At 41.6% G+C, this 20,695-nt stretch overlaps 1 protein-coding gene across 50 annotated transcripts in view; it reads right to left on the bottom strand.

Annotated features, from left to right (window-relative positions):
• The window catches only part of LOC109421922 (sodium channel protein para), a 521,170-nt gene that overhangs the window by 247,404 nt on the left and 253,071 nt on the right, over positions 1 to 20,695 (bottom strand). For all 50 annotated transcript variants that reach the window (XM_062855155.1, XM_062855169.1, XM_062855173.1 and 47 more), the window contains one exon: positions 10,960 to 11,088. In XM_062855155.1, coding sequence (XP_062711139.1) covers positions 10,960 to 11,088 — 129 coding nt within the window. The remainder of the gene's footprint in view (positions 1 to 10,959; positions 11,089 to 20,695) is intronic.

Raw genomic sequence — 20,695 nt, forward strand, 5'->3', positions numbered from 1 at the left:
ATTTGTATATGGTCTTCGGCAAAGCTGTAGCTAATAGAGTAGCCTAAGAGTGCCAATTAACAGTCCAAAGCACTTGGAGAAATGCAACGGTCAATTGAATGAAAAACGTCCTATTATCATACTAATTCCCATACAAACTTTGAAGGGCTTGTGCACTCTCAATTTTCAACCAATTTAACTCAAATTTTGGGAGAAGGCATAGAATCTGGTTACGAATCGAATAAGCGGTGTGGAGCAAAAACGATTTTTTGAACCACCTTAAATACGCACCTGTGAACACCATGGCTTTGTTGTCTACCAAATGGATGAAAAGGCTGAATTCCTCAACGAGACCCTTACTAAAGGATTTGAGGAGGGGTGTTCAGTGTGCAAGGTTCGCAAAATCAATCTATGAACTGAAACAGTTTTCCAAGACCTGGAACGATAGATTCGACGAGTTCGTCAAGAAGATGGCTTCCGTCGCTGCATGGAAGGTAGCTGCTTGTATGTTCACCAAGGGAAATTCGGTCCCATCTATTATGTATTGTACGGCAATGATGACCTCTTCATGTCAAAGAATGAGAAGGAAGTTGAAACGGCCAACCGGCTGCTTCAACGAGAGTTACGCGTGGAGGATTTGGGAGAAGTTCAAATGGTTTTGGGCATACGAACCGAGCGAGATGTCAAGAACGGAGGTATGAACTTGAGTCAGTCCAGCTACACCGAAGTGATCCAGAAGCAATCTGGCATATAAACCTGCAAGCTGGCCACAACGCCCAGGGCCAACAACTTGCAACTGCAGAAGACTTGAGAAACCCTACCGTGAGTTAATAGGTTGCCCCACATACCTGATGTTAATCAGCCGTCCTTCAGCCAATTTCAGTGTTACCCTTCTCAGGAAAACTGAACTCATGTCAAGAGAATACTACGATTTTTGAGTGGAACGACGCAGCACGGCTTGGTGTACAAAAGATAGGAATCATCAAATCAGATAGCTGGTGTTGCAGACGCCGATTTGGCAACAGATACCAACGATCGCCATTCTATTTCGGGGTACGTATTGCAAACATATGGAATGGAGTCACTCAATCTTGGCGTACTTGGAAGCAGAGAACCATTGCTTTGTCGTCTACGGAGTCAGAATGCAGTGATCTGGCTGGCTACATTTGAGGGGCCCAGGGTGTAAGTGACCATTTTGTCAATTTTGAGCTGAGAGTACCATAGAACTCTCCAGATTTCAAGCTTTCAGGAACTTTTTTAAGATTGTTTCTACGATGATTGGAAAAATTACAATGAATCAAAGAAAACTGGGTTGATTTTGAAGCTCCATACATTTTGTATGGGATGAAAAATTGGTCAAAAACTTTAAACCTCATTTGCTCGCAAGTGGGTTTTTGTCACTTACACCCTTTTGCTTCTAAACCCCTCATTTGTAAATAACTATGGATCTCGAAGTGATTCACGGAGCTGAACATACTGGATGACAAGAGCATCGTTATCCATCAGATAACCAGTCGGCAATCGCTATTGGTGAATCAGAAGGTCCTTCCAAGAAGCTAATGCACACAGATGTGATGATACAGTTCACCAAAAAGTGTGTTTTGTAGAAGTAAGTGGCAATACAGTATTTGCCGAGCTACGAACAAACCGTAGATATGCTGACGAAAGGTCTGCCTCCTACAACATTCAGCAAGCACTGTTTTATCTTAAGAATTCAAAAGTGATAAGTTTGATTGAGAATCAATCTGATCACTGTTAGTTGAGTGTGTAGCATACCATACTTGAATACACACCTTGAACCACATTTTCACCTTTGTTTTTTTGCGTGTAATAAACTCGCTCCAATCTGAAAGTCAACCCAAACAGACATGATCGTGTTTTACTCCACTAGTGTCCCTACGCAATTTTTCCAATATCAACATCATCGGGATCGACTGTCGGGCCGTGGAAGAAGCGTTCATACCTTTTAAGAGGCGGACTGCCAGGATTGGACTTCCGATTAACACCACAAAGACCAATTACATGATTGCTGGTGGTCAATGTGTGTCCGGCCGTGGTAGTGGTGACAAAGTGGTGCTAGGTGGTGAAAAGTTTGGTGTTGTGGACGAATTTTGTTTATCTTGGTACCTTTATACACTAGTGACGTGCGATAATGATGACATCCGCGAGGTGCGAAAACGGATTGTTGCTGTGAATTGGACATTTTTTTGGTCTCCGAAACCAGTTGAAGTGCCGTAGGCTGCAAACGTAGGCATAACTTGCGTTGTAAAAACATTGATTCTTCCGGTCCCTTACTTGCTTCATTGGGCGTAGACTCACCGCTAGCGAGTTGTAGCCCATCAAGTATTGAGTAAATAATTACTGTTGATATCCTTTTCCAAGATTTAAATTCTACAATAGTTCGCTGCCGCGTTCAAGGCTTACAGTTACGATAGTTAGGTCACATCAATAACATTCTCTTATTTCATGGAACTGTCAGTATATCTTACTAGCTGAACAGTAGCATCACAACGGATTTATATATGTTTGGTGGAATGATTGTATATTTTAGCTATCCAGCGCACCCATTGTTGAAGATATCAACAAATCACAAACTTCTACGGCAACGCATGTTTCAATTTCTAATCTATGTTTGTCGCATATTACTAAATGGGAAACAAACAGATGATTACCTTTGTCAACCATCAAACCTATCTGACTATTTCTAAAGCTTTTCTATTCTAATATGAACAACGACGATCAACGACAGCAAACCTCTATTGCATGAACCTAAAACTTCTTGAAGAACATACTTCGTAACACTTTCACTTCCTACAATCCCATTCGAACCCCGTTTTTTGAATAGGAACTGTGTGTTGCACAATAGCGACGACGTCTGCATCTCACGTACTCCTCCACTCCCCGTCGGACCGGTTTTGTGTTTTCGGTTCGATAAGCAACTTTTGTGGACGCGTCTGCTACGCTAGACTCGAAAGTTTACCCGAAATTTGTCTGCCGGAGCGCGCTGGGATACCCAGCCCCAAGTTAACAAGAACCGGTTCTCGTTTCCAAGAATTCGAAATTCCTACCTCTGTACGTTATCAAGAAGGTACCACCCCTTCATGACTTCTGAAAATTCTCTATAAATAGATGCAGGCAGTAGATAAGGCACACGGAGGGCACGAACCTGAGCTGCTCCTCGCCCGCCAGACATAATCGATAGGAAATGAGACGTTTGACAGTTGCCTGTACCTAATTCCAATTCCACACCAAGCCACGTGTGTGCGTGTGTGGAAAATAGTCGGAAAAGGAAGTCGTGTTTGGAATTATGATTCGGCGCTGCCACCAGCAAGCTTCGCTGTGCTGCGCTGTATGACGTCCGCGTCGTCGCTTGTGTGATATTACACCTGATGCATAAAACAAAGCTTTCGTCGTCTTTTTAGAATCGCTGCAGGCAGGCAATACCTACGCGATTTCCAGTAGGTACCTATAGGTACGAAATGGAGAAGGTCCCATTTTTAACTAAATTCAACTTCTCACCCTCGCTAGCGAAGGGGACGGGGTGGGTTGACCACCGTTGTGTTCCTGATAATGCGAGTTCCATAACAGCTCTCCACCTTCTCTTCGCATAAGGATACCAGGTAGCAACCGGTGTACAAGTAGGTATGTACGCAAATGCATTTCTTCAAGAAGTTTTCTAAGCTATAAGTACTTTTTTCGGGCGGAAGCTATAGGTGTGTTTCAATGATGGGGGAGGGAAACTCTACAGATGGGGAAGTTCTTTGCTATCGTCGTTTCTGATTAGATTCCTGTACCACCACCACACATACACACACCACACGCGATGGAAAGTATTTTTAAAACTTTAGCTATTGTTTTGTTCACTCTATGCACAGTTGTGTATGATGGTGGTTTAGAACGATATTCAAGTTAGATGATGTTCAAAATGTGCTGATGTTAGGTGTCATAGTGTTGTGTGGTAAATTGTGTCTATACTATTTATCTACAGTTAAAATAAAGGAAATCAAAAGCTACAAAAATACATCGTGGGTTGAAACCAGCATGGCATTTAATATTAAAGTTCTATCCAGTATCATATCTTAACATCAAAATGGTTTTATTCAAAGTTTGGTTTGACACTAGGGCACATTCTAGTTGATGTTTTAATCAATGATGCTTCCACTCATTTGGCAATCATTTAATTCATTTGTCTATAACTCATTTCAGAAGCTTGTAGTGATGTTCGGCAAGCTTGTATCGTACTGTTTATAAATGTGATATTTACATATGTTTCATTTTATGTTATTGGCATACGTTGTTCGGAGAACTTGTAGCAAACATGTATACTCTTCAAATTGTGCTGAAAGAATTAATTTTCGACACGTTTTAGTGTAGTTGTGATTTTTTGAAGTTTAAAAATAGTCAGAAATCCAAGCAGAAACCCAAAAAAAAAATATGAACTGGAAAAAGTTTTCCACAATTGAGAAAATTCATAAAGAAGAGCCGGAAAAAAAATGCTCGAACTCGTAAAAAATATATCTCGCGTTTAGTATCATACAGGCGTATCTACAATGATCGATTTCTCTTCATCGATTTTCTCTTCCGATTATTCCGGGAATTACGACTAACAGTCGGATGATCTATCGGTGTATTTGGGTAAAGGACGACTAGGACTAGCATCTAAAACAACAAAAACAACCAAAAATGATTTGCCGGCCAAGTTATTAATCAAAGAGAAAATCGATGAAGAGAAATCGATCAATGTAGATACGCCCGTATGATACTGAGCGCGAGATATAAAAAAATAGTTATGAGAAGGTTATTCCGTAAGCTTTAATCGCTGCAATTTTTGGAATGCACTTCTTTTTCGTTTTTGAGTTATACTCGGTTTGTGGTTGCCGCTCTCCATCCTCGGTCGCGCCCAATGCTCGCCAGGTCACGCTCCACCTGGTCCGCCCATCGTGCTCTCTGCTCTCCACGCCTTCTTGTGCCAACCGGATCAGTTGCAAACACCAGCTTTGTAGGATTGTTGTCCGGCATTCTTGCAACATGCCCTGCCCACCGTATCATTCCGGCTTTGGCCACCTTCTGGATGCTGGGTTCGTCGTAAAGTGCAGCGAGCTCGTGGTTCATCCTTCTACGCCACACACCGTTCTCCTGCACACCGCCGAAGATCGTCCTTAGCACGCGTCGCTCGAAAACTCCGAGTGCTTGCAGGTCCTCCTCGAGCATGGTCCATGTTTCGTGTCCGTAGAGGACCACCGGTCTTATTAGCGTCTTGAACATGGTGCATATGGTGCGTGGTTAATCTTTTTCGACCGCAGTCTCTTCTGGAGCCCGTAGTAGGTCCGACTTCCGCTGATGATGCGCCTCCGAATTTCACGGCTCACGTTGTTGTCAGCCGTCAGTAAGGATCCGAGGTAGACGAATTCCTCCACCACCTCAAAAGTATCCCCGTATATCGCAACATTACTAACCAGACGGATCCGGTCGTGTTCGGTTCCGCCTACCAGCATGTACTTTGTTTTTGAAGCATTCACCGTTCCAAATGTTCTGGCAATGATATCCATGTCGTCCGCAAAGCACACAAATTGTCCGGATTTTGTGAAAATCGTTCCCCGGCTGTTGAGCCCGGCTCGTCGCATCACACCTTCCAGAGCGATGTTGAAGAGTAGCCATGAGAGTCCATCACCTTGTCGCAGTCCCCGGCGAGATTCGAATGAACTAGATAGTTCACCCAAAACCCTTACGCAGTTTTGCACACCGTCCATCGTTGCTTTAATCAGTCTAGTCAGCTTCCCAGGAAAGCCGTTTCCGTCTATGATTCTCCATAGCTCTGCGCGGTCGATACTGTCGTATGCCGCCTTGAAGTCGATGAACAGGTGATGCGTTGGGACCTGGTATTCACGGCATTTCTGGAGGGTTTGCAGTACGGTCAATATCTGGCCCGTTGTCGACCGGCCGTCGATGAAGCCGGCTTGATAATGGCGAACTCATTAGTTTTAGGTGACAGACGACGGAAGATGATCTGGAATAGCACTTTGTAGGCAGCATTCAAAATAGTGATCGCCCTGAAGTTCTCACATTCCAAATGGTTTCTTGTGGATGGGGCAGATTATCCCTTCCTTCCACTCCTCCGGTAGCTGTTCAGTTTCCCAGATCCTGACTTCCAGCCGATGCAGACAAGTGGCCAACTTTTCTGGGTCCATCTTGATGAGTTCAGCTGCGATACCATCCTTACCAGCTGCTTTGTTGGTTTTGAGCTGGTGAATGGCATCCTTATCTGGTTCATTTCCGTCCTCCACTGCACTGGCGTCGTCGTTTCCTCAGTTGCCGTGGTCTCCCGTGGCTACATTCTCCACGCCATTCAAGTGCAGATCGAAGTGCTGCTTCCACCTTTCGATCACCTCACGTCCGTCCGTCAAGAAGAGGCCTCCGTCTTTATCACTGCATATTTCGGCTCGCGGCACGAAGCCGTTGCAGGATGCGTTGAGCTTCTGATAGAACTTCCGTGTTTCTTGGGAACGGCACAGCAGTTCCATTTCTTCACACTCCGCTTCTTCCAGGCGGCGCTTTTTCTCCCGAAAGAGGCGGGTCAGCTGTTTCCGCTTCTGTTTGTAACGTTCCACGTTCTGTCGAGTTTCTTACTGCAGCATTATCGCCCTCGCTGCGTTCTTCTCCTTCAAACCCGTTCTGCACTCTTCGTCGAACCATTCGTTCCGTCGATTACGTTCCACGTACCCGATGGTGCTCTCGGCTGCGTCGTTGATGGCTGCTTTCACTGTACTCCTAGCAGGGCCTCATCGAGCTCGCCCTCGTCTGGCAACGCGGCCTCGAGATTCTGCGCGTATGCTGAGGCGACATCCGGTTGTTTCAGTCGCTCTAGGTTGTACCGTGGCGGTCGCTGGTACCGTACATTGTTGATGACGGAGAGTTTTGGTCGCAGTTTGACCATCACCAGATAGTGGTCGGAGTCGATGTTGGCGCCACGATAGGTCCTGACGTCGATAATGTCGGAGAAGTGCCGTCCGTCAATCAGAACGTGGTCGATTAGAGATTCAATCTGCTGTGGTGATCTCCAGGTGTAACGATAAGGGAGGCTGTGTTGGAAAAAGATGCTACGTATGGTCATATTTTTGGAGGCGGCGAAATCAACGGGTCGTAGGCCGTTTTGTACGTCTGCTGGTGGGCGCTGAACTTACCAATCGTCGGTCTGAATTCCTGCTCCTGGCCTACCTGAGCGTTCAAATCTCCTATGATGATCTTGACGCCGTGGCTTGGGCAGCGATCGTACTCGCGTTCGAGCTGCGCGTAAAATGCGTCTTTGTCATCATCAGTACTTCCGGAGTGTGGGCTGTGCACGTTCATTATGCTGAAGTTGAAGAATCGGCCCTTGATCCTCAACCTGCACATTCTTTCGTCGATCGGCCACCAACCGATCACGCGCTTCTGCATATCACCCATCACGATGAAAGTTGTTCCCAGCTCGCGTGTGTTGCCGCAGCTCTGGTAGATGGTATGATTACCTCTAAACGTTCGCACCATGGATCCTATCCAACACACCTCCTGCAGCGCTACGATGCCGAATCCGCGGTCCTTCAGTAGATCCGCGACTATGCGGATGCTCCCAATGAAGTTGAGAGATCGATAGTTCCACGTACCGAGTTTCCAATCGCAAGTCCTCTTTGTTTGCTGGAGTCGTTGCCGTTGGTCTCGGTTCGTATTATTCTGTTTCTGTTACAATGTTTTTTTTACGGCTGGCTCGTAGTTTCCGGCCGGTACCACGTGGAGGTAGGAATAGGAGTTGTTGGGCAGATGCTAGTGGATCACAATGGGATCTGAATTGCGCAGCATACCCAGCCTTTACCGTGCCCCGAAGAGTTCCTGGAAAAATTATCGATGAGTTCCTGTAGAAATTCCCGAGGAACTCCTGGAGGAATCCCCGAGAAATTCCAGGAGGAATTCCTGAGAATATCCTAGAGGAATTTCCGAGGATTTTCTGGAGAAATTCTCGCGAAGTTCCTGGAGAAATTTCCGAAGAGTTCCTTGAAAAATTACCAAGGAGTTCCTGTAGAAATTGCCAAGGAACTCCTGTAGGAATTCCCGAGAAAATCCTGGAGCAATTCCTGAGTTTATCCTAGAGAAATTTCCAAGGAGTTTCTGGAGAAATCCTCGAGGAGTTCCTGGAAAAATTCCCGAGGAGTTTCTCTAGAAATTCTCGAGGAACTCCTGGAGGAATTCTCGAGAAACTCCCGGAGGACTTACTGAGAATGTCCTGAAGAAATTTCCGAGGAGTTCCTGGAGAAATTCCCGAAGAGTTCCAGGAAAAATCCCGAGGAGTTCCTGGAGAAATTCCCGAGGAACTCCTGGAGAGATCTCCGAAGAACTTCTGGAGGAATTCCTGAGGAAATCCAAGAGAATTTCTTGGAAAAATTCTCAAGCAGTTCCTGGAGATATTCCCTAAGAGTTCCTGGAGATATTCCCGAAGAACTTCTGTAGGTATTTCCGGAGAATTTATGGAAGAATTCACGGAAAACATCTGAAATTATTCTCCAGAAAAGAACTCCTAGATAAATTCCTGGGGAGCTAATGGAGTTACTCCCAGAGAACTATTGAAGGAACTCCTGCGGAACTACTGTAGGAATTTCCGGTGACTTTCTGGAGGAATGCTTGGGGAAATCTTGGAGAAATTCTCGGTGAGCTCCTGAAACAATTTTCGTGGAAATTCAAGAGAGAACTTTAGGATCATTTGTGGAGGAATTTCCATAGAGAAATTCTCTGGAAAATCCTGGAGGAGTTTGACTAAAAATGCTGGAGGAATTCTTTGGGGAATTTCTAGAAAAATCCCGTTTTATTTTTGGAAGTATTTCTGGGGAAGCCATGAAGATATTCCCGGGGGATGCTGTAGGAATTTCCTAGAAACTCCTAGGGGATTTCTCGTGGAACTCCTGAAGGACTTCCCGGATATACTTCTGTGTAGATTATGAACAAATTCGCAGGGTTAGTTTGGAGGAATTTTCGGAAAACTCTTATGATTTTTTTGGGAACTGATTGGGAAAATTTGATAATAAATTCACAGAAGTATCACAGAACGAATTCTGGGTGCATTTTGCATATTTCATTTGTAAACAAACAATATTATAGACATTTGTCGCGGCAAGTTGCTGTTTTGAACAAACGAATTACTGCCATCTGAGAACACAAGATCCTGGAGGCAGTGCCGGGAATACTCACTTGCAAGAGTGATACTCGTTTGCTTCTATCTCAGTCCAGAAGCATGCTATCAAAAAGTTTGAAGGGCTTTTAGATTGTAGTTCAATCTAAAAGTTCGCCGAATGAAGTAAAGGTCGCAGACGCATAGTTGTGAGAGAGCTGTGAGTACGAGGTGAGTAAAATTCGTGTAATATATACTCACCTTGTGCTCACAGCTCTCTCACGGTTTTGCTATGCGTCTGCGACCTTTACTTTATTTGGCAAACTTTTAGATTAAACTACAATCAAAAATCATTTTTGATAGCATTCTTCTGGACTGAGATAGTGGCAAGTGAGTATAAATTTTCGCAAGTGAGTATTCCCAACACTGGAGGACGGGCTTCGCTAATCAAATTGGTACAGGTGGTAAGTACTATAGATCGCGGCTAGCGTAACCAGCAGGTAGTCATTAATTCTTTCTGTGCGATTGATCTTGATTTCAATTGATCAACAATAAGTTATAGCCACAACAATTTTTGCAGACCCCTCGATTTTGGTCAAATGGTGGCTCATTTAAACCATTATAACTCAAAAGTTTCTCCAAAAACAACCTCAATACGAATTGTTGTTGTAAAGAGGAAGGATTGAGCAACTATTTACAATAATAAAAAGTTGGGTCGGCCATATTGGTTTTGGCCGCCATCTTGGCTTTTTATAACAAAACATTTTTTTCTCCATGATGGCAACCACCAAAATTTTTTGCATCAATTGAAAGCTGAGACATTTATACATAACATATCAAAAAAATATAGATGTATTTTACAAAACTGCAGATAACTTTTGATAGGAAAAAAAGACATCTCTAGTTTTTTGATATGTTATGCATAAAAGTTGCAGCTTTCAATTGATGCAAAAATTTTGAAAATCGGTGGTTGCCATCATGGTGAAGAAAATGTTTTGTTATATAAATCTAAGATGGCGTCCAAAATCAATATGGCCGACCCAACTTTTTATTATTGTTAATAGTAGCTCTATCTTGCCTCTTTTCAACATTAATTCGTTTTGAGGTTGTTTTTGGAGAAACTTTCGAGTTATAACGGTTTGAATGAGCCACCATTTGACCAAAATCGAGGGGTCTGCGAAAATTGTGGTGGCTCTAACTAACGAGGGGTCCATCAATTTAGGTAACCAAATGCATTTTCCCTACTTTTTAGCGAGGTCTTTCAGAAAATCGGCACCTTAAACATTTTTGAAGACAAGGTGTAAATAGTGGGCCGGTCTCAGCGAGAGTTACCCATTATTATATAAAATGAAAACCTGTTGATCATTTCACACCAATTACATGAAAACGTTTGAGAAGCTTTGTTCAATTATTGAAAGTTACATAGCATTCCAACCCCAAGCCGCATTTGAAAGTCCAGTTAATTTCGGGAAGCTTCTGGTTATTCTATTTTTTTTTTCTTTTTTTTTTTATTTTATGTCAATTTTAAACATTTTCTTTAGTAATTTTGACTTTTAAAGGTTTCTTGGTTTGTTTAATAGTATTTTTTTTCGTTTTTTTTTATATATTTATTAGGTTTACATATATTGCCATTATTGACTGATTTCAACCACACGACTACTGAAAAAATATAAAATTTTACAAAATATCTAAACAAACTCAAATTATCTAACTTATCTCTAAGTAGTGTTAAACTCTACGATCGATTATACATGGGGTAAAGCATTGTATATATGTATAGTAAAAACAAAGAAAATAAAAAAAATCAAACACGATTATATAGGAGAGTAAATATTTGGAAAACTCACGCTAATGCTATTACTACGAAGTCCAACCAATTCCATGCATCTCTAAGATAAGTAAACGGTTGTAATATGAAACCTCGCGCCATCACTTTTACAGCTGATTCGAACGTGTAGATGCCGGTGAATATCACCCTGAGTTGTGTTGATTACATAGTTCGAAGAACGGAAAACGGTTAGTTACAGTGATAAATGGATCAACTTTTTGTGTTTTTTAACTAATTTGTGGGAAAAAAGTGCTTCTGCCCTAAGCTCCTAAAACGTTTGTCGCCCTAGCGAATCCGATCTCCCTAGGTTAGGTTCATTTTAATTAATCAATCTAAAGACTTTTGCTATTTTACGCACGCTTCTGTGCTCGTAGGTTCTCTTCCGATGTATGTACACATTTGCGACCACTTGACACCACCGCCAGCGTGTGTCTCTCATGTGTACGGAAATTTACACCGTTATATTTCTCGGTACTTCGGCGACGACGACGGAACGAAAAACGAAACCACTTGAGTTGGGAGCATCAGGATTTGGGGTGATTCAAAAGCTACGTAATGTTTTTTTTATTATTCACAGATACATTTGGGTTATGAAACTAGTTCTGTAATGTAACGTATTTTTTATGCGAATTTGTTACCAAAGGTCGCTAAACAAAATTTCGCAAAGACCATTGATCGAAAGGTAAAAAAAATGGAAGAGATAACAGATAGGATAACTGTTTTCAAAGTACCATAGTTTCCGACCTTATGTCTTTTTGACTGTTTGTCTTTTTTTCCTTATTGTGGTAGAAGGAAAGTCTTCAGTGAAACTGGCAACACTGGTATGATACAACAACACATATTTAATTGTTGATTAAATCTGAAAACTGTTGAGTGAAGTCATGATTTGCAAAATTATTTTTCTGAAGAAAACTTTAAAACCATCAACTTCATACGTAACGCTGCATTACCAAAGAAGAAAACATGCTGTTATAAGGTTAAATTTTTTATAACGTGTGCGAAAACTGCGTTTCATCTCCTTTGAACCACCCGATTTCTCGCCTTTCACAAAACACTCAAAGCCATACGATATGGGGAATAGGTACGGAAAAATGACGATCGTAAAACTTGATGCCTTCATCCAGGAGGGCAACCTTCGTCGTAGACGTAGACGATACGCTCGATGAAGAAGCTTCTGCTTTCTTTGCCGGTATGTATACTGTAGTCCAGAGGTTCCCAAACTTTTTGCTACCGCGGCGCCTTTTGCAACGCGGCGCACCAACAAATTATACCAAGAAGTTTTATCATTTTAACACTTGGTCGGTGTAAAGTACGACCGTATCATGCATTTTTCAATAATTTTGGGAAAGTGCCTGCCGAAAAGTTCAGTACTATTGAATTCCTTTGCTTATTTTTGCCTTCCAAAAATTATCCTAGTCCACTCTAATTTACTGTCGACCATTTTCAGTCAAAAATTTCAAATACAAATCTCAAACCTTCAACCTTCTTATAATAAAAAAACAGATTCTTAAAATGACTTTTTTGAAATTGCTGGAAAATTGACAAATTTTGAATTTGGTAAAAGGTTTGTCAAATTTAAAGAAAAAAAAAATAAAAATAGATTGCTTCGAGCCTGTGATAGTGACGGCGATGGCTCTTCGATATATATCGTGTAAGAGGAGCACAACCAAAATAAGAAGCGTGCACGAAATCGACATAGACATTGCCACAGAATTGTTTTGAGATAGTTATGTTGGGAAAAATGTATTCCCCAAAACATTTGAGACAGTATGAAGGCCGGGAGGTTAATAGTAATGATTCTTGAAAGAATTTCAAAAAGATCCTTGAAATTTTTACTGCGAATTACAAGCTATTGACAAAATCGAAAACTATGCTGAATCTTAAAAGGCCAAAATAATAATTTCAGAATCTTAAACGCAATTTCCGGAACTCCTGAAATTTAAAAATTTGGTAAAGTTTCATGAGGATATTACTATTTAAATTCGTAGAACATTCGATGATTTTGAAATATATATTTTTAAACTAAAAAAATGTAGAAAAAGGCAACTTTCTTTCTATGTCTTCCTCTAAAAGGCAAGACGTTGGATACAATAAAAAAGACTATATGGAGACTCAAGTTTTACTAAACAAAAAAAAACAGCAAAAAATATGTTTTTGTTTCAGATAATAGTGCGCCTGCCGCGCACCAGACAAGTGTTCACGGCGCACAGTTTGGGAAGCACTGCTGTAGTCAATGCCAGCCAGTGGCGGAGTGGTTGGCGGGGGTTAGTTTGCACGTACGGTGTAGGTATGTGAAGCACACGGTTTGAGTTAGGACACACCATCGAGCGGTGTGTTACGGAGCATTGTAAGACCCTTCACCGGTCCTGTTAGTCTGATGGCATATACTGGAAACGTGATGGGAAAGTTTTACTGCAGTGGAAGGTATACGCTTTCGGTGAGTGCTGCTACCGTTCCGGGTCTACTTTGGGATGGTCAATTCATCCTGAAGCAGAGCTTCTTCCTGAATGAGCTTTTTCCAGAAGCCTGGCAGACTTTCTTCCTGTAGTCTAGAAAATGTTCTACAAGTGGCTTGGAAAGTGGCTTGGTCGAGCCCCTCCTGCCAGCGACCAACAGTCATCCCGGTCCCGTGTATGAGTATGGAGAGGGGGTCTTCCAAACCGTTCTAGCAGGCAAGTATGATTTCAGTGCGAACAGCTCACTCCCAGTAAAGTCCGCTACTTCCAGCAGCCCGAGGTCCAGCACGCGGTCATCGAATCTGTCGATCTACTACCAGAACGTAAGAGGATTGCGCACCAAGATCGTTCCACTCCGTTTGATGTTGTCGAGCTGCGACTACGATGTGCTGGTACTCACGGAAACATGGTTGCATGATGACATCGCAAACGAGGAAATATCATCAGATTTCTCGATTTTCCGTTGCGACCGCAACGCAATGACCAGTCAGCATTCTCGTGGCGGAGGCGTTTTGATTGCAGTAAAACGTAACCTTTGCTGTGAGGCGATTTCATTACCGAACTGTGAACGACTGGAGCAAATCGCAGTTCGAGTGAAACTACAGTCTCGTTCGCTATACATCATTGCCATTTACCTTCCTCCCAGCACGCAAGCGGATCTCTATTCGGTTCACACAGACGCTGTGCAGCACGTAACAAATCGAGCCGGCGAAGATGACGTTATCTTGTCATTGGGTGACTTCAATCTCCGAAATCTACAATGGCATTTGGACGACGAGATAAACGGCTACATTCCCTCGAACATTTCGTCCGATCAGGAAAAAAATCTCATCGAAAACATGCTCTGCATCGGGTTGAGACAAGTGAATGGCTTCTTGAACGGTAATGGTAGGCTTCTGGATCTCGTGTTTGTCAATCTACCGGAACACTTGGATCTGGTAGAACCCCCCGTTCCGTTGCTACCGATAGACGATCATCACCCTCCCTTAGTTCTGCTTTTGGAAGTAGGTAGCGACAACTCCACTCGGCTAGATGAAAGTTTTGACAACTTCAACTACGACTTCAACCGGTGTGACTTCAACGAATTGCGTGAAGCATTTGCCGCAACTGATTGGGATGTAGTGCTGCGCAACGCAACAGTGGACGGAACTGTCTCAGCATTCTACGGAAGACTACATGCTGTTTGCAACGATTTCGTGCCTCGTAGACGACGAACTTCCAGTTCACTCTTCAACAAGCCGTGGTGGACTTCTGAGCTTCGACATCTCCGGAACCTACTCAGAAAAGCACGGGGCCGCTATTTCCTCTCTAAATCTGAAAGCGATAGAGTCAGCCTACGTGAGTTAGAGTCAACCTACAAAACAGTCATGCTATCGACCTACGAGAACTACTTGTTGATGGTCCAAGAGGATATCAAACAGAATCCCTCGCGTTTCTGGGATTTCGTGAAGAAGCGGAAATCGTCGGCTCGTATCCCTTCCAACATCAGCTACGACAATGTCCAAGCCGGTTCAAACGAGGAAGCCGCTAACCTTTTCGCGCGGTTCTTCGAGGGTGTATACAGTAAAGTGTCGCCTGTAGTACGTCGTGATTGCTTCTCTCATATTCCTACGCACGATATCAATCTTCCTGTCATCCAATTTTCTGCTGAAGAAGTTTTGGAAGCAATGAGAGACCTCGACACTAAGAAGGCATCAGGAACGGACGGCATACCTTCACTCCTCCTAAAAGAATGCGCCGCTGAACTCGCGACCCCGGTTTCAAAATTGTTCAACCGCTCGCTTCGTGATAGAACGTTTCCGTTAGCATGGAAAGTTGCATCCATTGTTCCCATCCATAAATCTGGCAACGTTAACCGGGTAACAAATTACCGCGGTGTCTCCATACTGTGTAGTGTGGCCAAGGTTTTCGAAAAACTTATGCATAACGTCTTATACTCTGTCGCATCGCCGTTGGTATCTGACTGTCAGCATGGGTTCACGAAACAGCGTTCGACAGCAACAAATCTCATGTGCTACGTTTCTCTGCTGTCCCGGAACATTGAAATGAGGCGGCAAGTCGATGCAGTGTATGTCGATTTTGCCAAAGCATTCGATACCGTACCTCACTTCTTAACAGTCAAAAAACTCAAACATATCGGCTTTCCAAATTGGATAACCGAGTGGATTATGTCTTACCTATCAGACCGTACCGCGCATGTAGTGGTTAACTCGGCACAATCTCGCATGTTTTGCATTACGTCTGGAGTCCCACAAGGAAGTGTTCTTGGACCACTGATCTTCAACATTTTTGTTAACGACTTGTGTTTGTTGCTTTCGTCCTTTAAACTTTCGTTTGCTGACGACCTTAAATTCTTCCGTGTGGTGTGTTCACCCCTCGACTCTGCCGACCTCCAGGAGGACATCAACACAGTGTTAGTTTGGTGCAGTGATAACGGCATGCGTGTAAATAACAAAAAATGTAAAATCATATCGTTTACTCGCTCCCACAATCCCCGTCACTACCGTTACAATATGGATGGAGAACAACTGGAACGTGTAACGTCAATCTGCGACCTTGGAGTCGTCGTGGATGAAAAGCTCAGCTTCAATGAACATGTAGGAATTGTAACAGCAAAAGCGTATTCTGTGTTAGGTTTTATACGTCGGCATGCTTCAGAATTCACCGACGTGTATGTCCTTAAAACACTGTACTGTTCGTTAGTGCGGAACATACTAGAGTACGCATCACAGGTTTGGTCTCCACACTATGTGCTCCATATCACTAGCGTAGAGCGCGTGCAGAAGAAGTTTCTCCGTTTTGCACTGCGGCTACTTCCGTGGAATGATCCAATTAATCTCCCTCCTTATTCGGAAAGATGCAAACTGATAGGTTTGGAAACACTATCGTCCAGGCGAGAGAACACGCAACGTTTATTTGTCTTCGACATAATCACGGGAGCAATTGACTGCTCCTCGCTTCTTGAGCAGATTCCGCTCAACATTCCACCCCGTCGGTTCAGGCATTCTTCTCTTTTGGCTGTCCCCTATCACCGAACAAACTACGGTTACAATAATCCACTTGACTCTTGCATTCGCTTGTTTAATGATGTTTGTGATGTGTTCGATTTTAATATGTCAAAATCTGTTTTTAAAGCCCGACTTAGAAGAATTGTTTAGATCTTAAGATAAGTTAATTGTTTTAGTATATAAGTTCAGTCTGTACGATGTATGTCGAAGACGGTGATATAAATAAATAAATAAAAGTTGAAAAGCTTCTTCCAGTATCTTGGAGAAGCTTCTTTCAGTATCGTGGAAAAACTTCTTCCAGTAGCCTGGAAGAGCTTCTTCTAGTGGCTTGGAAGAGCTTCCTTAAGTGGCTTGGATGAACTACTTCTAGTACAGCTTGGAAGAACGTATGGGGATTTTTTTTTCATTATCGTACAAATTGGTAGGTTCTCAGAATTTCATGATTTTTTTTCACAGGTAGGATTCAAAAATATATTTAAAAAAACTCAATTGAAAATCATCTGGGTCGCCTAATTTTCCGGAAAATTCCAGTGAAAATCAAACATTTTCCACAGACACCACCTACTTTGAAAATCATAACTCAAGATCGAAGCATCGTAGACTTATTTTTTTTGTGAATCATAAGCAAATTTTCTCAGCAATTGAAAAAAAAACAAAGCGAAAATTTCCACAAAAATTTCCACAGTTGAGGAAAATAGGTTGGAAAAGTCGGAAAAACTATTTAGGAAGTCCGAAACAAAAATTCAAAAAAAAATATTTGGAAGGGAACTACATAAACTATATTCTGCGAAATTTTCAAGATGAGGCTTTTCTCCATTCCTGAGTTATGACTAATTTTGTGGAAATTGTCCTGATAGGCCGTTTTCTTAACTTAAGAACGAAGCATCGAAGGCACAATGTTTTTTTTTTGAAATCGTAAGCAAATTTTCTCACCAATCAAAAAAAATACAAAATGAAAATTTGTTTTCCACAAAATTTTCTACTGTTGAGGAAAATTGGTTGGAAAAGTCGTAAAATCTGTCAAGGAAGTCCGGAAAAATTCTTAATTTTTTTTTGGAAGGGAATTGCATAAGCTATATTCTGTGAAATTTTCAAATTGTGTTTTTTTTTTCGTTCCCTGAGTAATGACCAATTTTGTGCAAATTGTCCAGGTGTTGGTTGATTTTCGAACGTCTTGATTATCTATTTAATCAAAAATGATCATTACCCAGGATCGAAAAAAAAACACATCTTCAATATTAAATATATTATAGCTTATAAAATTTCCTTCGAAAATATTTTTTTGGGAATTTTTCTGGACTTCCTTAATAGTTTCTCTGACTTTTCCAACCCGTTTTCCTCAACAGTGGGAAATTTTGTAGAAAACTATTTAAAACATGAGCCAACGGCGCTTCGTTCCACTAGAAATATTCAATGTAACATAAAAAAAATGAATGTCTTACGTTACGTATTTTTGCAGCAATACATAAATATTTTTTAATATTTTTTTTATTTTTTATTTTTTGGATTGCTGAGAAAGTTTTCTTACGATTTCACAAAAAAAAAAAACATTGTGTCTACGATGCTTCATTCTTAAGTTATGATTTTTTAAGCAAACGGCTCATATAGCACATCAGGACAATTTGCTCAAAATTGTTCATAACTCAGGAACAGAGAAAAACCACATCTTGAAAATTTCACAGAATTTAGCTTAATGGAGGGCCCATATAGCCGAGGCGGTAAACGCACGGGTATTCAGCATGACCATGCTGAGGGTGACGGGTTCGATTCCCGGTCGGTCCAGGATCTTTTCGTAAAGGAAATTTCCTCGACTTCCTTGGGCATAGAGTATCTTCGTGCCTGCCACACGATATACGCATGCAAAATGGTCATTGGCAGAGGAAGCTCTCAGTTAATAACTGTGGAAGTGCTCATAGAACACTAAGCTGAGAAGCAGGCTTTGTCCCAATGAGGACGTTACGCCAAGAAGAGAGAGAGAGAGCTTATGTAATTTCTTCCCCAAAATATTTTTATGAGAATTTTTCCGGACTTCCTAAATAGTTTATCCGACTCTTTTTACCGATTTTCCTCAACTGTGAAAATTTTTGTGAAAAACAAATTTCCATTTTGTATTTTTTTTTTCAAATGCGAAAATTTGCATATGATTTCACAATAAAAAAATGTGTCTGCGATGCTTCGTTTTTGAGTTACGATTTTTCAAAGTAGGTGGTGTCAGTGGAAAATGTTTGCTTTCCACTGGAATTTTCCGGAAAATTTGGCAACCCTGATATTTTTCAATTTAGTTTTCGTTCATATATACGTGAACCCTACCTGTGAAAAAACTTTCATTAAATTCTGAGAACCTTCGTACCAATTCGTACGATAATAAAAAATATCCCATACTAGGGATGAGTAAGAGATTGCACCGTGTAAATTGTGACCAGCGTTTCTTCTAGGGAAATATCAGATTAACCACTTTTCCGTAATCCCACATTCAAGATAAAAGGGACTACTCCACATCGCAATAATCGAGGATCATCAATTATCATATGATTAAGGGAGGAAATCTTCGCACAACTTTTATATCAAGGGTCAAAGCTTCTTATCGCCTCTAACGTATCGAATTGCAATTCCGGGGGATAAATTTGTGGATCGTAATCTCGGTCGAACTAAACCCTTCCACTTGAATACAAAACCAGAGCGGAGCTCTTCCCCAGTGAAATAGCAAAAGCCTTCGATTTTCGTCGAGCCTAAGCTCTCGCTTTAATACACAACTGAACAACAAATTCCGGGGCAGTCGCGTTACTACCATCCTGCTGCTGTGTTTAGTTTTTCCAGTCTGGTAGGAAGTAGGAGATATCGATTTTCTGTTTTTCTTCTCCATCACCAGCGGGGTTCGTTTCTACTAAATTGGCTCCTGCTGCTGAACCTTGTGCTGAGCATTCTTCTACTGCTTGGTAATGGACTTTCGTTTTCCTGGATAACTTTGCCAATCAACTACTATGGGATAGAGCTTTATCGTTGGAGATGATGTTCATATTTTATGCCTTCCTTTGAGGTTTTATTGATTAGTTCTGCACATCTTGTCTTTTTTTGACAATTTAGCATTTTTTTCTTTTTTTTTTAGTTTATTCAACTTCAATGTTTAAAAAAATATTGAAAAATATTTTGTAAATCTAAACCGCGATAAAAAAACAGCAACAAACAAAAAGTAATTGTACGCAAACTTCATTGGAAGATAATGGAGGAACTCCTCTGGTTATTTTTTTTTAAATAATTATACAAACTTTGATTCAACTTGGAAACTTTTAGATTATCTGCAAGGTTTCATGATTTGGTAAAAAAAAATAAATACCCGTCATCTCTTTTCGAGTCTATCATTGGTCGACAGAAGCAATTTTTTATCGTAAAGGCCGTGAGTATTTATTTTTTATTATTTTAATTTTTGTCAAGGTGGTAAAAATATAACATTGTTGAAATTACTCAGTGTTTATACGAGAAAAAAAAAACAATGGTTTCGCTCATCCAATAATGGACATAAAAAGAGGTTGAAGGGAACTCGATTTTCTTTCGCATAAAATGTTAAAAATGGCGATCAGGAAGTTTCTATTACCGACTGCATACTGTCAGGGATGGGAACACTCACTTTCAAAGAGTTGCACTCACTTGATATTTTCTCAGCTTAGAAGCGTGCAATCTAGAAACGATGTATGAACGCCTTTTGCCTTGTGGTTTTGCCTAAAAGTGTGCCGAAGAGAGTAAGGGTCGCATACGCATACCAAAGTCGTGACAGAGCTGTTATTGCGATTCTCCACGAGGTGAGTGTAATTTACATTCACCTCATAGAGAGTTGTCTTCGCAATTCCCTCACGACGTCGATATGCGTGTGCGACCCCTACTCTATTCGGCAAACTTGTAGACAAAACCACAAGGCAAAAGTCGTCCATACATCGTTTTTTGATAGCACGCTTCTGTGTCGAGAAAACACCAAGTGAGTGTAACTCTTTGCAAGTGTGTGTTCCCATCCTTGCATACTGTTACCCAAAAGCATCAATCCGAACGGAGTGCCTTTACTGACGACGTCGTTGTCGTCGACGTCAGGATGTTCAGATGGCTTGCGCGAGGACCCTAGCTAATCTATTCTTCATGTACCAGCAGAGTAGTACCTATTCTGTTTATTGATTGCATTCTTAATATGGGCTATAATATAAACTGTCCTGATGGGTAAACGCGAAGAATCGATACGTTGTCGTTGTTGTAGTTGCCGAGGGATCCTTGACATTGGTGTTTTACTGATTTCAGAGGGATTTGA

This window comes from Aedes albopictus, chromosome 3, assembly GCF_035046485.1.
Source record: "Aedes albopictus strain Foshan chromosome 3, AalbF5, whole genome shotgun sequence".
Classification (NCBI taxonomy): domain Eukaryota; kingdom Metazoa; phylum Arthropoda; class Insecta; order Diptera; family Culicidae; genus Aedes; species Aedes albopictus.